We start from the raw sequence: 15580 nt of genomic DNA, 5'->3' as shown, positions 1-15580 counted from the left end.
GGGCCATCACATATAGTCCTCAGGTGCTATGGTGCCTCGCCTTCGCCAGTTGTCCTAGCCTATCCTCAGCTCTTCCCCAAGAGTTCAACCTCCTTCTGACTCCCCACCACAAAATGGCTATGCTCTTCTGGGCCCTGCCTCAGATCACTCCAGAGCCACCTGCTGGCTAAGGTCTTTTAAAACCCAGAGGATGATCAGACCAGATGGAATCTGAAGGTGTATCTATTCCAAACCCTTATTTTAAACATGGTAAAATGGAGTCCCACAGAGGTAAATAACCAGTTCAGTGTCAAACAGCATCAAATCCAAGGTTCTGAATAAAGCATATTATATAAATTTGGATCATGGAGACCTGTGTTTGAATTCCACCTGAGAAACCATGGGCAGATTCCTAAGCTCTCCCAAATCTCAGCTTCATGGTCTATGAAATGATTCTACAGCACCTACCTCATGGGTCATTTCAAGGCTAACATTAAACTGACCTATGTCATCTTATCACAATGCCTAACATATACTAACAGTATATGATAATTATACTTAAAGACTGTTATAGTTATTACAATTATAACTATTCTCTACTTGACTCCATTTTATTAAATTTTTTTTTTTCAACGTTTATTTATTTTTGGGACAGAGAGAGACAGAGCATGAACGGGGGAGGGGCAGAGAGAGAGGGAGACACAGAATCAGAAACAGGCTCCAGGCTCTGAGCCATCAGCCCAGAGCCTGACGCGGGGCTCGAACTCACGGACCGCGAGATCGTGACCTGGCTGAAGTCGGACGCTTAACCGACTGCGCCACCCAGGCGCCCCGACTCCATTTTATTAAATAAAATTCTGTAAAGCATTACTTTCTTATATGTCTAAAACAGGGATCTTTATACTTTCTCTGTAAGAAGCCCAATAGTAAATATTTTAGGTTTTAAAGTACACATGGTCTTTGTCACAACTATTCCACTCTATCACTGTTTCTTTTTTTTTAAATTTTTTTTTAACATTTATTTATTTTTGAGACAGAGAGAGACAGAGCATGAACGGAGGAGGGTCAGAGAGAGAGGGAAACACAGAATCCGAAACAGGCTCCAGGCTCTGAGCTGTCCAGAGCACGATGCAGGTCTCGAACCCACGGACCGTGAGATCATGACCTGAGCTGAAGTCGGACGCTTAACCGACTGAGCCACCCAGGTGCCCCGTATCACTGTTTCACAAAAGGTGATACAAGGAAATGCAAACAAATAGGTGTGGCTGTGCTCCCATAAAACTTTATTTACAAAAACAGGTGCCAGGCCAAGTTTGGTCCACAAGTTGTAGCTTGCCTACATCTGGTCTAGGATCATTATAACTAATGATCACACCAATGCTTCTGACACAAATCAAGTACCTTCAGAATTGGGAAAAAAAAACAACAAACCCTATGGGAATTTAGCTAAAATATATTTCATAGTATTTGTGAAGTTGATAATCCATGTCTAATAAAAATTTAATGAGAAATTGTATTAACAATGACAATAGTAGTAATTAGCATTAAATAAAGCATTTTATTTATTTATTTTAAAATGTTTATTTTGGGGCGCCTGGGTGGCTCAGTCGGTTATGCATCTGACTTCAGCTCGGGTCACGATCTCACGGCTCATGAGTTCGAGCCCCGCGTCGGGCTCTGTGCCGACAGCTCGGAGCCTGGAGCCTGGAGCCTGCTTTGGGTTCTGGGTCTCCCTCTCTCTCTGCTCTTGCCCTGCTCACGCTCTGTCTCTCAAAAAGTGAATAAACGCAAATCCTAGGAACTTCATCTAGCTGTCCTGCATTAACCTGTGAGCAGCTTTGAACTTGAGAAAAAAAACTGCATAGAAATTTTGAGATATTTAAATATCATTCAGACCACTTTGCTTCATTGTAATCAAATACTTGGTCTTGTCAAATGGATTCTAATAAAATGCTTTAGAGCAAAAAAAAAAAAAAAAGTGAATAAACATTAACAAATATTTAAAAAAATAAAAATAAATAAAATAAAATGTTTATTTATTTTTTAGGGAGACAGAACAGAGGACAGGCAGAGGAGAGAGAGAGAGAGAGACAGAGAGAGAGACAGAGAGAGAGAATCCCAAGAAGGTTCTTCACTGTCAGCTTGAACTGTGAGATCATGACCTGAGCCAAAACCAAGAGCTGCATGCTTAACTGACTGAGTCACCCAGGTGCCCCTAGGCAAAGCATTTTATTTTATATATTTATCTTTTTTATGAATATAATTTATTGTCAAATTGGCTTACATACAACACCCAGTGCTCATCCCAACAAGTGCCCTCCTCAATGCCCATCACCCATTTTCCCTCTTCTCCACACCCCCATCCACTCTTAGTTTGTTCTCTGTATTTAATAGTCTCTTGTGGTTTGCCTTCCTCCTTCTCTGTTTGTACCTATTTTTTTTTCCCCTTCCTTTCCCCCCATGGTCTTCTGTTCAGTTTCTCAAGATCCACATACGAGTGAAAACATATATCTGTCCTTCTCTGATTGAATTTGCAGCAGCGTGGATGGAACTGGAAGGTATAATGTTTATTTATCTTTGAGACACAGAGAGACACACAGAGTGAGAAGGGGGGAAGGGCAGAGAGAGAGGGAGACACAGAATCCGAAGCAGGCTCCAGGCTCTGAGCTGTCAGCACAGAGCCCAACATGGGGCTCAAACTCACGAACTGTGAGATCATGACCTGAGCCAAAGTCAGACACTTAACTGACTGAGCCACCCAGGCACCCCTAGGCAAAGCATTTTAAATATACAATCTCATTTCATCATCACAACAGCTCTATGAAGTAGGTGTTACAATAAAATAACTCCAAGCAGCTAAGGTTTAGAGTTTAGATAACTTGCCCAAGGTTTGCAGTACCTAGATATTGTAGTGAAAAAGTAAAGATATAACTACAGGGCTGTTGGACTCCCAAGCCTAGGTTTGTACCCCCTATTCTTTACTGCCTTCCACTCCAGGGCAACACCAAGAAATTGGGATTACTATGCAGCAGTGCCTCTATTAACAAAGAATGTTTATTCAATGACACATGCATTTGTCAGAAACCTCATCACTAGGGGTATAGATAGGTAGTAGATAGATAGTATCTTGGAAACTAGGATTCCAGGAACTAAGAATGGTGGGAAATGATATTAAATACTAAAATAATGTCAAGTGTAGCTCAAATGTCATGTATACAACTGACCCTTGAACAACATGGGGGATTAGGGGCACCAACCCCCTGAGAAGTTGAAAATCTATGTATAACTTTTGACTCTCTCAAAACTTAACTACTAATAGTCTACTGTTGACTGGAAGCCTTACTGATAACATAGTTGATTAACACATATTCTGTATGTTACATGTATTACATATTGTATTTTTACAGTAAAGCATGCTAGAGAAAAGAAAATGTTATTTAGAGAGTGATAAGGGAAAATACATTTATAGCAGTGTACTGTAAAAAATTTGCACGTAAGTGGACCCACCCAGCTCAAACTCATGTTGTTCAAGGGTCAACTGTATATAGGAGTTCTAACATGAAGCAAGGCAAGAAATCGGTTAAGTTTAAGGAGAAGAGAAAGAAAGGAATATAGGCAAACAATTCTAGAACCAGTAGTACAATGCCGGAGCCAGTCTAGGTCTAAGTAAAGAGAAGTGGAAAAGTGGAAAAGTGCATTTTCTGACTATGATGTGTTTCAACAAATAGTTACCGAGCACCTTTTGTATGCAAAATACTCTATGCCTGTTCTAGCTGTTGCAGATGAGGGAAGTGGTGTGAGGAAGAGGAAAAGTAGGAAAAGAAAACAAAATTCTCTGCACTCATGGAACTTGTATCCAATTGAGGGAAAGATAGGCAACAAAATAAATGAGAAAATCTATAGACTGAGAAACATATTTATAGAGAAAAATAAAGTAGGGGAGAGGAAACCCCTTGCCTGCAATTCCTTGCATAAGAATCAAAGAAGGTATTTTATTCCAAAATGGAATATAAAATATGAGTTTGCCTAGGAGCAAAACTACTTAATCAAAAGTGTAATGAGTGGCTCCTGGATGGCTCAGTCAGTTAACTGTTCAACCCTTGATTTCAGTTCAGGTCATGATCTCACAAGTTCTTAACATTGGGCTTCGTGCTGACAGCATGGAACTTGCTTGGGATTCTCTCTCTCCCTCTCTCTCTCTCTGCCCCTTCCCCCCTCCACATCCCCCAGTGCACACACACTCTCTCTCTTGCTCTCTGTGAAAAATAAATAAACATAAAAAAAGAGGAAAAGGAAGAACACAGAAGAATGAGCAAATGAAGGCTGAGACATAGTCAACACTGTGAGGAGAAAATCCCAAATACAGAACTTCTAGGTGTGTGACTTTGTCTCATATGACTTTATGAAGTCTCTGATTTTCAACACAGGCTTTGTTCCAGGCTCATTAATTACCACAAGAGTTTGCTATCCTCACCATAACCTAAAAAGTTCCCACTTCATTTTCATTTTGACTTGAGAGAAACACAACCCTTGAGAGCAGAGGGATTACTTCCTGGCCAACTAGATGGGGTCAGACATCTAAGTAGAAGTTTACACTGTACTTACACTTTTCATCAATAGCTGGAATCCTCAGGGTGGCCACCGGAGATTCCCCAAGAGAATTATAAGAAACCACACAAACCCAATAGGTCTTGCCTCCCAGATACAGTTCAAGCTTCTCGTTAGTGGTGTTCAATGTCTTTGTGAGGTTGGTACTGTTTTCTGGAAAGTACCATATGCTGTAGCCAAGTGTCTTCTCCAGGACTGGGGCTCCACTTGCCTTCTGAACCCAAAGGAAACAAAATTTATTGCCAAAAACAAGAAAAGACAGGACAGGCAGTGAGACTGTGATAAATGGTGAGGATGAGGGGTGAAGGGTAATGTTAATTATTAAGTGCTAAACTACAATTTAGGCAATTACCCTTCTGGGATTAATAACACACCCTGTGCTGTGATATTAACCCTTCAAGGGCCAAAAGAGATTTGCTAAGTGGCCCCTTGGTATCAACCCTTAACGTAAGTCTAATTCCATGAGGCTGAACTAGGAGAATGCCAAGCCAATGTAAGGAAGTCACCCCCATATTCTTTGGATGCTTATCTTTTTTTCTATCTCGCAGGCACAGGACAGTATAAATTAAAAATCTGAGGCATTCCCTCCAAGAACCCCAATTCTGTTCTGGCCCTGGGTAATCTCTTGTCTGGAAGCTTCCAAGGGTTGGAAAGTATTTATATTGCTGCATAAAAAGCAGCATGCCTCCTCCTTTGAGGAGGGAGCTAGTTTCCCTAGACCAGGCACATCAGGTATCCTAGCGAAGAGGCCTGAAACATTCAGGTCCTAAATCTGTAGTGAGAAGCCTAAGGTGTCCCCAGGGGCTCTAAGCCAAACTCTTATTTGCAGCCTTGAACTTGAACCTACTAACCATATGTTTTGCCTAGGAATCAGCACGCTGAGTATTCCCCAGGAATTATAGGGCTTTTCAGTTGTTCACTTTATGTTACTGATAACACACCTGGATAGAGTAGAATGACTGAATGTAAGGTCAGACAGGACTTCAGAAGTCACTTTGTCCCACTGACATTTCAGTTCAGGAACTGACATAGAGGCTTCTATGACATAAAAGGTCAGAAACTCCCTGATGACTCGGAGTCTTTTACCTCTTGGGATAATTCATTCTCTTTTTTAAGTAACAGCTTTAGTGAGATATAATTCACATAACACAAAATTCACTATTTTAAGGTATGCAATTAAGGATTTTTGGGTTGTTTTTTTTTTTTTTTTAGTATATTTGCAGAGTTGTGCAATCTTCACCACCATTCAGTTTTAACCAATCTTTGCTAACCAACTTTAATTCTTAGAAAACTCTCCTGCTGAGGCAAAAGAAAGACCAGTCTCCAGGTGAGGAGGAGAAGGAGAAAGGCATTCAAGTCCATTTCATCTATTTCACATGTTGGCCTACTTGGCCCAACACATGTGGCTGCCCACATGTGGAAATGGGCCACTGTTTGCTTTCCCTCCCCCAAAATCATGTTGACAGAGTGATTTGTTTCCACACTTAATCACTGAGAAAGATACCACGACATCTAGGATTGATTCTTAAAGATTTCCCAGTGACACTGGTTGTGCCCTCCCTGGCTTGTTGCCTCTACAACCCGAGGGTGCCCATGGCCCTGGGGTGTAAAGGGAACAAGGAAAGGTAAAGGATGCTCCAGTCTTGACATAACTGGGAGCAGAATATCATTTGGTAAAGCAGGTGGTTTCTCCATTTTCAGAAGTATTTTAAACTTGCCTGGACTTAAGCAAGCATGAAATAATATGATGATTTATGCCCTGAGAACTCTGGACACTAATAAAGAGTTCTGATATTTCACTGCTCTATTCTCTTTTTTCTCCCTACTAACTCCACAGTCTTTTCTCTCCTGGTTCCTGGCTGCATTTTTCTTTTCTATTTGCCCTTTTCCTTTCCTGTTTATTCCCTTTTCCCCTCCTTTTCTGTCCTTTTTCCTACCTGCTCTCTTCTTTATTTCTCCTCTTCTCTGCATGCTGCCTCCACCTTCCCCTTTTGTCCTCAATCCCAGGCCTCCATCCTAGGAAAGACCATTTGGCCCCTGCTCTGTCCTTGCACCCCAGTGTACCCTACTTGCCCTATGTGCTATATATGTTTTCAATCACCTCAGGACACATTAGTGAGCTGATCCCAAATCAGTGTTCTTCTCCAATGTGGGGGTGGGTGCTATGCAATTTTACACCGCCTTCTAATGCAGCTAGCCAGGGGTAGGTGGGGTCCCCAGAAGGTCAAGGTGCCCTCTGCACTTGCACTTTGTACCTGTCTTATATGTTAATGTTTCAGTCCAAGGAAGAGAGGATGCAGGGTCTGCAATTCACGTTTAGGCCATCTGTAAGATAACCTAGAAGGCTTTGTGAGCTGGGAAACCATTGTGAGATGTGAGGCATTATAAAGCCTCTAGGAAAGGAAATTCAGGAGGTAAAAGTTGAAGAATTACTCTTCTTGGAGGTGTAAGAGACCAAGGGTTTGAGACAGAAAAAACAACATAAGGAAATCACCTTCCACATCAACTGCACTAGCCTTCTTCCATCTACTGTGGCGGGTCTCAGGACTCTCCACAGATCCAAGCCATGTGGAGCTGTAAGGAAACAAGAGTGAGGTGCTCAATACAAGACGGAAGGAAGCTGCAACTGAAAATGGTGAGATTAGCTGGGCTGTCTGTTAAAAATGCAGTTAGGAAGCATTTGCTGGAGGGAGCCAGTAGGGGGAAGGTGGTCAGTGGAGCAGCATTGCAACAACCAATGCTGTCTTCCTTTTGTGGCCAAAGGATTGGCATCAACTAAAAGTAAAAATTTAAACTGCTCTTGGATCTGATGACTTAATGTAAGGTAAAAGAAAAGTACAATAGACCCTATTATAATATTATTTGTCATTAAAATCCGGATTGAAATGTAACATCTCATGTCCTATCATATATAACGTCTACATACCTTACAGCTGGGAAAGACACAGATAACTGACAAGGAGGTAGATACATATGGGCACCTGGATGACTCAGTCGGTTGTGACTCTCAGTTTTGGCTCAGGTCACGATCTCATGGTTTCTTGAGAGTCCCTCATCAGGCTCTGCACTGGCAATGTGGAGTCAGCTTGGGATTCTCTCTCTCCCCCCTTCCCCCACTGTCTCTGTCTCTCCAAAAATCAATACACTTTAAAAACAATTTTTTAAAGGAGATACATAGAGATATATTATTATATTATATACACTATTATATATACTATATGGGAGTGGGGATGAGAGAGACAGAGCACAAAAGATCTTCTCCCAAAAAGGATGAAACTGTATACTTAAAATGTTATAAAATCTAAGAAAGAATTAAAGAATAAAGGGACAGAGAAATCATCTTCACTAGTTCACTTGAGCTTTAAACTGAATGATCTTCATGGCAGAAGAAGGAAAAAAAGATCATATTGAATTGTATATTTCTCATAGCCTATTAAAAAGCAAACATATGAAGGGGTAACTATTTCTGATTATGGGTACTGAATTAATAAATGGAATTTATCATATGGATCCTCTTAAAAAGATATAGGGTAACCTAAAGGCCAACGTCTGCAATCGGAGTTGAGAAAAAGTACAGAAATATGGCATGTGTACCTTATATTTATCTTCTATAAAATGCAAGGGCACAATGTTAAACCTGATTTATACATTTCTGTGGTGAATAACATAATCCAAGACAGCACAGTTTAAGTGTATTAACTTTGGATGATCTAAACATACAGGGATAATTTCAAAATGCTGAATGTCTGATTTAAGAATGATCTACACACTTTAGCCATGAGAAGAGAGCAGAGAATTGTAAGGAACTGTACCAAAGCCTCCAATCTGGAGAAGGAATGTCTCTACTTGAACTGCAGTTGATGAACTCTGAATTTTTTCTTGAGGAGTAATAACATAGCTGAAGATACTGTAAGCAGGTCTGCAGAGAATGGGGTCAACCACTCAGGCTAAGATCTAAACTATTTTAGCGCTGACAGACTGTTTTCAGGTATCTGAAATCACACTTCAAGTGACTGGGTGTCTTAAAGTGAAATTACTGAACTCCAACTGAAGACAACTCCGTAATGTAGAAAAATGATCCAAAGAGCAATTAAATCTTGTCATCAATGGAGAATCACATTTCTACAACTACTCCTGTCTACAAGCCAATGAGATGTGAGCAAAGGCAGAGTTCAAGTTCAGAGTCAGTTAACCAAATGAGCCAACCAACAGCCCCATAAACTGATTATTAAATAACCAATCATTCCAGACACTTGGTTAGAAATATGAGTGAAATTCTCCTTAGATTTATCCCATTTAGTTTAGATTTAGTTGTAGTAGGAAGTGATAGTAAATGAATTTAATTAGGAATTTTCTCCTTTCACTGAGGCCACTATTTCCTGCAAATAAAGTTCAAAGAGGAACAATCTTACTAATATAGATTTCCCACAGATGCAGCTTTTAGTAAAACCACTACCTAAGTAGCATGTATATCTTCTGCAATTAACAGCCAAGTTTCCGTTCACCATGAGCTAGTAATGGACTTGCAGTATAATCAAAGTTAGAAAAGTGATAATTCTGGGGGTACCTGGGTGGCTCAGTTGATTAAGTGCCCAACTCTTGGTTTCAGCTCAGGTCATGATCTCAAGGCTCATGAGTTTGAGCTCCACAATATGTCCCATGCTGAGAGCACAGGGCCTGCTTGGGATTCTGTCTGTCTCCCTCTCTCTCTCTGCCCCTCCCCTGCTTGTGGTTCCTCTCTCTCAAAATAAATAAATAAATTTTTAAAAAAGTAGTAATTCTGTATTCATAAAAGAGCAAAATTAAATTTTTCCAAATCCATAAAAATATCTACATATTCAAAGACATCAATTCTTCGGACTCATTAGCAACAATTTGATGCTATGTTGTTTCCATTACAATCTGATAATACCTACAACCACCACCAGTTAGACACTTCACATTCTTACTGGTGCCTTGCTGAAGACCAACAATAAGAATGTTTAACTTTTGGGGCACCTGGGTGATTCAGTCAGTTGAACTCCTGACTCTTGATTTTGGCTCAGATGATGATCTCAAAAGATCGAGCCCAAGTTGGGCTTTGTGTTGACAGTGTAGAATCCCCTATTTGGGATTCTCTCTCTCCCTCTCCCTGCCCTTCCCCCTCTCCAATCAAAATAAATAAACTTTTAAAGAAACAGAAGAGTTAACTTTTAGCAAGTGTCACTATACTAAGCATTTTACCTGAATTATCTCATTTAATCTCTAAAGCCCTATAATTAGGTACAGCAGTATTATTATCTCCATTTCTGAAATACAGAGAAGCGAAGCTTCTAACTGGGCAGTGTTACAAACTTTTAGGAAATAAAGCCAGGATCAAAATATAACTACATCTGCGTCATGTAGTAGAAATTAGGATTTGCTGGGGGCTGGGTTGTGCATTTCATCAATTTTCTCTGGGATCCTTTAAAAATGAAGAAAAACAAAAGTAAAAGTTCTATAGTGATGACTATGATTTATAAGTGTTGGTTTGATTCAATTAGCCAAAGGCAGAGAACACCAGCATCTAGTGTTCTGCTAATTAATAATAGCCAAACTAGCCAAAATAATACATCAGCTGAAATGGTAAATCTTGTTTCTGGCAGCAAAACAAGCGGATAAAATGGACATTAGAGAGTTGGCTGGGCTGTCATGAGTTAAAGTAAGACACGAGCCATAATGGTGCCAGGAGGTCACTGGAGAGAAGACTACCAGCTACAAAGAGGAGAAGGGCAGTGCAAAACATGATTACACCTGAAGTGGAACTTAATCCCCCAGACCACCTGCCAAAAGGTGTAGCAAAGGCAGAGGATGCTTTGCTCAAAGATAGTGCATGCGTTGCATTTGAATTTTTTAAAAGGGAGGGCCCAGTTAAGACAACAACTGAGTAGTCCAAGTGATTATAAGCAATGGGCCATTTTTTGCTGTGCAATTTACAAGCTGTTTGATATTTGTAAACTGTTCTATTTGTATTCATTTGACATTCTGAGGTGATGTCTGTAGAGTGTAAATGTGTTCTCAAATATTGTATGTACTTTTAACCAAAAGTTACACTAGATCCACAACCTGACTTGTTTCAGTTATGTCTGCATTCTTATTTATGTAGGATTTATTGAGCCCTTACCATTTGTAAGGCGTTATTCTAAGTACTTAAAGATATATGACTTGGGATTTTCTATGACTTTTTCTTTACTGCTAGAGCCTGGCATAGAAGACTAGATGCCTGAATAGCATAGAAGAATGGAATCTTAGGGTGACAAGAGCTTTCAGAAGTCATCTAGTACAATTTACTATGTACTGCATGAACCCCTGTATTGTAACCACATCCACCAAGGGGTAGTTCAGACTAAGCACGAACATCTCCAGGTGGGGCTACAAAATTCAGAACATGGGATTATTTCCAGACATCTGACCATATCTGTGAATGTGCTAAACATCTATTAATACCAACTTGGTCTCGTAGGAAACTCAACCAAGATCCACAGGAATAAGCTGTTGTCATATGAACCAGGGAACATAGAAATTGACTGCTGATGTTACTTGATACCAGTGTGGTACTTGGCTGTAAAGGAGAAGAAGAAGGGCCTGAAATCATGGCCAGGTGTGTGGTTTTGGGAAATGTATGGGCTAGAACCCCATGTGTCTTACAAACAAATGAGAGTAAAGCCTCAGAAAGTTTTAGAAGGATCAGAATTTTGCATTTAATCTCCTTATTTCAAAAGATGTGTGACCATCACCAAATATTCATCTAGTCATTCATTCATTCATTCATCCATTCATTCATCATTCATTGTGTTAGACTGAAAAATGGGCCCCAAAGACCTAAGTCCTAAACCCTGCAGTTTGTAAATGTTACCTTATATGGCCAAAGGGCCTTTCAGATGTGATTAAGTTGGCATCTTGAGTTGGGAAGATTATTCTGAATTATCCAAGTTGGCCCTAAATGTTTTCATGAAGGTCATTAGAAGAAAGATGCAGAGACTTAATACAAAAAAGGAGAAAAAAGTAATGTGATGATGGAAGCAGACATTAGATTGATGTTCAATATATGGGGGAAGGGGTCATCAGCCAAGGAATACAGGTAACCATGAGAAGTTGGAAATGGTAAGAAAACATAATACCCTCAGAGTCTCCAAAAGGAAACAACCCTGCCCACACCTTGACTCCTGGACCTCTGACTTCCAGAACTATAAAAGAAAAAACTGTGTTAAACCAGACAGACACCCAGTAAAAAAAGAGAACTACAGGCCAACATCCCTGATTAATATGGATGCAAAAATTCTCAGTAAGATACTAGCAAATCGCTGGGGCGCCTGGGTGGCGCAGTCGGTTAAGCATCCAACTTCAGCCAGGTCACGATCTCGCGGTCCGTGAGTTCGAGCCCCGCATCGGGCTCTGGGCTGATGGCTCAGAGCCTGGAGCCTGTTTCCGATTCTGTGTCTCCCTCTCTCTCTGCCCCTCCCCCGTTCATGCTCTGTCTCTCTCTGTCCCAAAAATAAATAAACGTTGAAAAAAAAAAATTAAAAAAAAAAAAAGATACTAGCAAATCGAATTCAACAGCATATAAAAAGAATTATTCACCATGATCAAGTGGGATTCATTCCTGGACTGCAGGGCTGGTTCAACATTCGCAAATCAATCAATGTGATACATCACATTAACTAAAGAAAAGATAAGAACCATATGCTCCTGTCAATCGATGCAGAAAAAGCATTTGACAAAATTCAGCATCCTTAATAAAAGCCCTCGAGAGAGTCGGGGTAGAAGGAACATACTTAAACATCATAAAATCCATTTATGAAAAGCCCACAGCTATTATCGTCCTCAATGGGGAAAAACTGAGAGCTTTTTCCCTGAGATCAGGAACACAAAAGGGATGTCCACTCTCATCGCTGTTGTTTAACATAGTGTTGGAAGTGCTAGCATCAGCAATCAGACAACAAAAGGAAATCAAAGGCATCAAAATTGGCAAAGATGAAGTCAAGATTTCACTTTTTGCAGATGACATTATACATGGAAAATCCGACAGACTCCACCAAATTCTGCTAGAACTGATACATGAATTCAGCAAAGTTGCAGGATACAAAATCAATGTACAGAAATCAGTTGCATTCTTATACACTAACAATGAAGCAACAGAAAGACAAATAAAGAAACTGATCCCATTCACAATTGCAGCAAGAAGCATAAAATACCTAGGAATAAATCTTACCAAAGATGTACAAGATCTGTATGCTGAAAACTATAGAAAGCTTAAGAAGGAAATTGAAGAAGATATAAAGAAATGGAAAAACATTCCATGCTCATGGGTTGGAAGAATAAATATTGTTAAAATGTCAATACTACCCAAAGCTATCTACACATTCAATGCAATCCCCATCAAAATTGCAGCAGCATTCTTCGCGAAGCTAGAACAAGCAATCCTAAAATTCATATGGAACCACAAAAGGCCCTGAATAGCCAAAGTCATTTTGAAGAAGAAGACCAAAGCAGGAGGCATCACAATCCCAGACTTTAGCCTCTACTACAAAGCTGTAATCATCAAGACAGCATGGTATTGGCACAAAAACAGACACATAGACCAATGGAATACAGTAGAGACCCCAGAATTGGACCCACAAAAGTATGGCCAACTCATCTTTGACAAAGCAGGAAAGAATATCCAATGGAAAAAAGACAGTCTCTTTAACAAATGGTGCTGGGAGAACTGGACAGCAACATGCAGAAGAATGAAACTAGACCACTTTCTTACACCACTCACAGAAATAAATTCAAAATGGATAAAGGACTTGAATGTGAGACAGGAAACCATCAAAACCCTAGAGGAGAAAGCAGGAAAAAACCTCTCTGACCTCAGCCATAGCAATTTATTACTTGACACATCCCCAAAGGCAAGGGAATTAAAAGCAAAACTGAACTATTGGGACCTCATGAAGATAAAGAGCTTCTGCACAGCAAAGGAAACAACCAACAAAACTAAAAGGCAACTAACGGAATGGGAAAAGATATTTGCAAATGACATATCGGACAAAGGGCTAGTATCCAAAATCTATAAAGAGCTCACCAAACTCCACACCCGAAAAACAAATAATCCAGTGAAGAAATGGGCAGAAAACATGAATAGACACTTCTCTAAAGAAGACATCCGGATGGCCAACAGGCACCTGAAAAGATGCTCAACATCACTCCTCATCAGGGAAATACAAATCAAAACCACACTCAGATATATCACCTCATGCCAGTCAGAGTGGCCAAAATGAACAAATCAGGAGACTATAGATGCTGGAGAGGATGTGGAGAAATGTGAATCCTCTTGCACTGTTGGTGGGAATGCAAATTGGTGCAGCCACTCTGGAAAACAGTGTGGAGGTTCCTCAAAAAATTAAAAATAGACCTACCCTATGACCCAGCAATAGCACTGCTAGGAATTTATCCAAGGGATACAGGAGTACTGATGCATAGGGGCACTTGTACCCCAATGTTTATATCAGCACTCTCAACAATAGCCAAATTGTGGAAAAAGCCTAAATGTCCATCAACTGATGAATGGATAAAGAAATTGTGGTTTATATACACAATGGAGTACTATGTGGCAATGAGTAAGAATGAAATATGGCCCTTTGTAGCAATGTGGATGCAACTGGAGAGTGTTCTGCTAAGTGAAATAAGCCATACAGAGAAAGACAGATACCATATGTTTTCACTCTTATGTGGATCCTGAGAAACAGAAACCCATGGGGGAGGGGAAGGAAAAAAAAGAAAAAAGAGGTTAGAGTGAGAGAGAGAGCCAAAGCATAAGAGACTGTTAAAAACTGAGAACAAACTGAGGGTTGATGGGGGGTGGAGGGAGGGGAGGGTAGGTGATACGCATTGAAGAGGGCATCTTTTGGGATGAGCACTGGGTGTTGTATGGAAACTAATTTGACAATAAATTTCATATAAGAAAAAAGAAAAAAGAAAATTAAAAAAAAAAACTGTGTTGTAAGTCACTAAATTTGTGATAATTTGTCACAGTGGCCAAAGGAAACTGATACATTCATCAGACATTTATTGACTATCTACTACAGAACAGGCACTGGGCAAGATTCTTGATTTATAAAGAATGGTAACACATACTGAGTAACCTTAAGTGATTTACTAATATTTCTGAAACTTGGCTCCTTCACTTCCAAATGGGGGTGATTCCACATATCTCATAGGGCTCTTGGAAGAGTTAATAAAAATAGTAGATAACTTGGCATTTATTGAATGTTTACTATGAGCTAAATACATTATTTCATTTTTAAAGTAACACTAAACTGTAGGTACTGCTTTTAACTCAATTTTATAAATGATATTCCATTATGGAAAAGGGGAATAAATATTGAGGAAACTGTTCCCCTTTGCAGTCGGTCCCCTGCCTCTATTCCTACCCATTGACAACCATTCAACTACTATTTGTCACTATTTTGCCTTTTCTAGAATTTCCAATAAATTGAAAATCATATTTAGTCTTTTGTGTCCAGTTTTTTTTACTTAACATAATGCTTCTGAGATATTCATGTTGTTGCATGTATCATTAGTTTGTTCCTTTTTTATTGTTTAATTGTATTGCCTTGTATGGTTATACCATAGTTTGTTTATTCTTTGACTAGTTGATGGACCTTTCCGTTATTTTTTTTATTATTTTAAATAAAGCTGCTATGAACATGTGTATACGAAAAAAAAGTATTGAGAAAACTGAGGCTTAGACATTAGTTATCTAGCCCAAAATCACTCCACAGCCAGGCTGGAATCTAAGCCAAGCCTATAGATTTAAAGTACTGTTCTGAATGAGCATCCTGACTCATGGTAAGCACTCATTCACTGTATAGTCCCTTTCTCTTTCTCTCTCATTGTCATTAAGAATCTGACCTTTTTTTCCGGCAGTAATTATACCTTTTTTAATTTTTTACTGGTGGCTGCAGGGTTTACAATATATATCTTTAATGTATCA

The 15580-nt window shown here is 39.7% G+C and overlaps 1 protein-coding gene across 1 annotated transcript in view; it reads right to left on the bottom strand.

The window, feature by feature from the left end:
• IL31RA (interleukin 31 receptor A) overlaps nt 1–15580 on the bottom strand; it is a 99063-nt gene that overhangs the window by 12903 nt on the left and 70580 nt on the right. The window contains exons 8-9 of the mRNA XM_045443819.1: nt 7082–7161; nt 4585–4801 (exon numbers count right to left, since the gene is read on the bottom strand). Of these exons, the coding sequence (XP_045299775.1) occupies nt 4585–4801; nt 7082–7161 (297 nt within the window). The remainder of the gene's footprint in view (nt 1–4584; nt 4802–7081; nt 7162–15580) is intronic.

The sequence above is a fragment of the Leopardus geoffroyi genome, chromosome A1 (genome assembly GCF_018350155.1).
Source record: "Leopardus geoffroyi isolate Oge1 chromosome A1, O.geoffroyi_Oge1_pat1.0, whole genome shotgun sequence".
NCBI lineage: Eukaryota > Metazoa > Chordata > Mammalia > Carnivora > Felidae > Leopardus > Leopardus geoffroyi.
The sequence above is the reverse complement of the archived record's forward strand: the minus strand, read 5'-3'. Positions and strand labels throughout refer to the sequence as shown.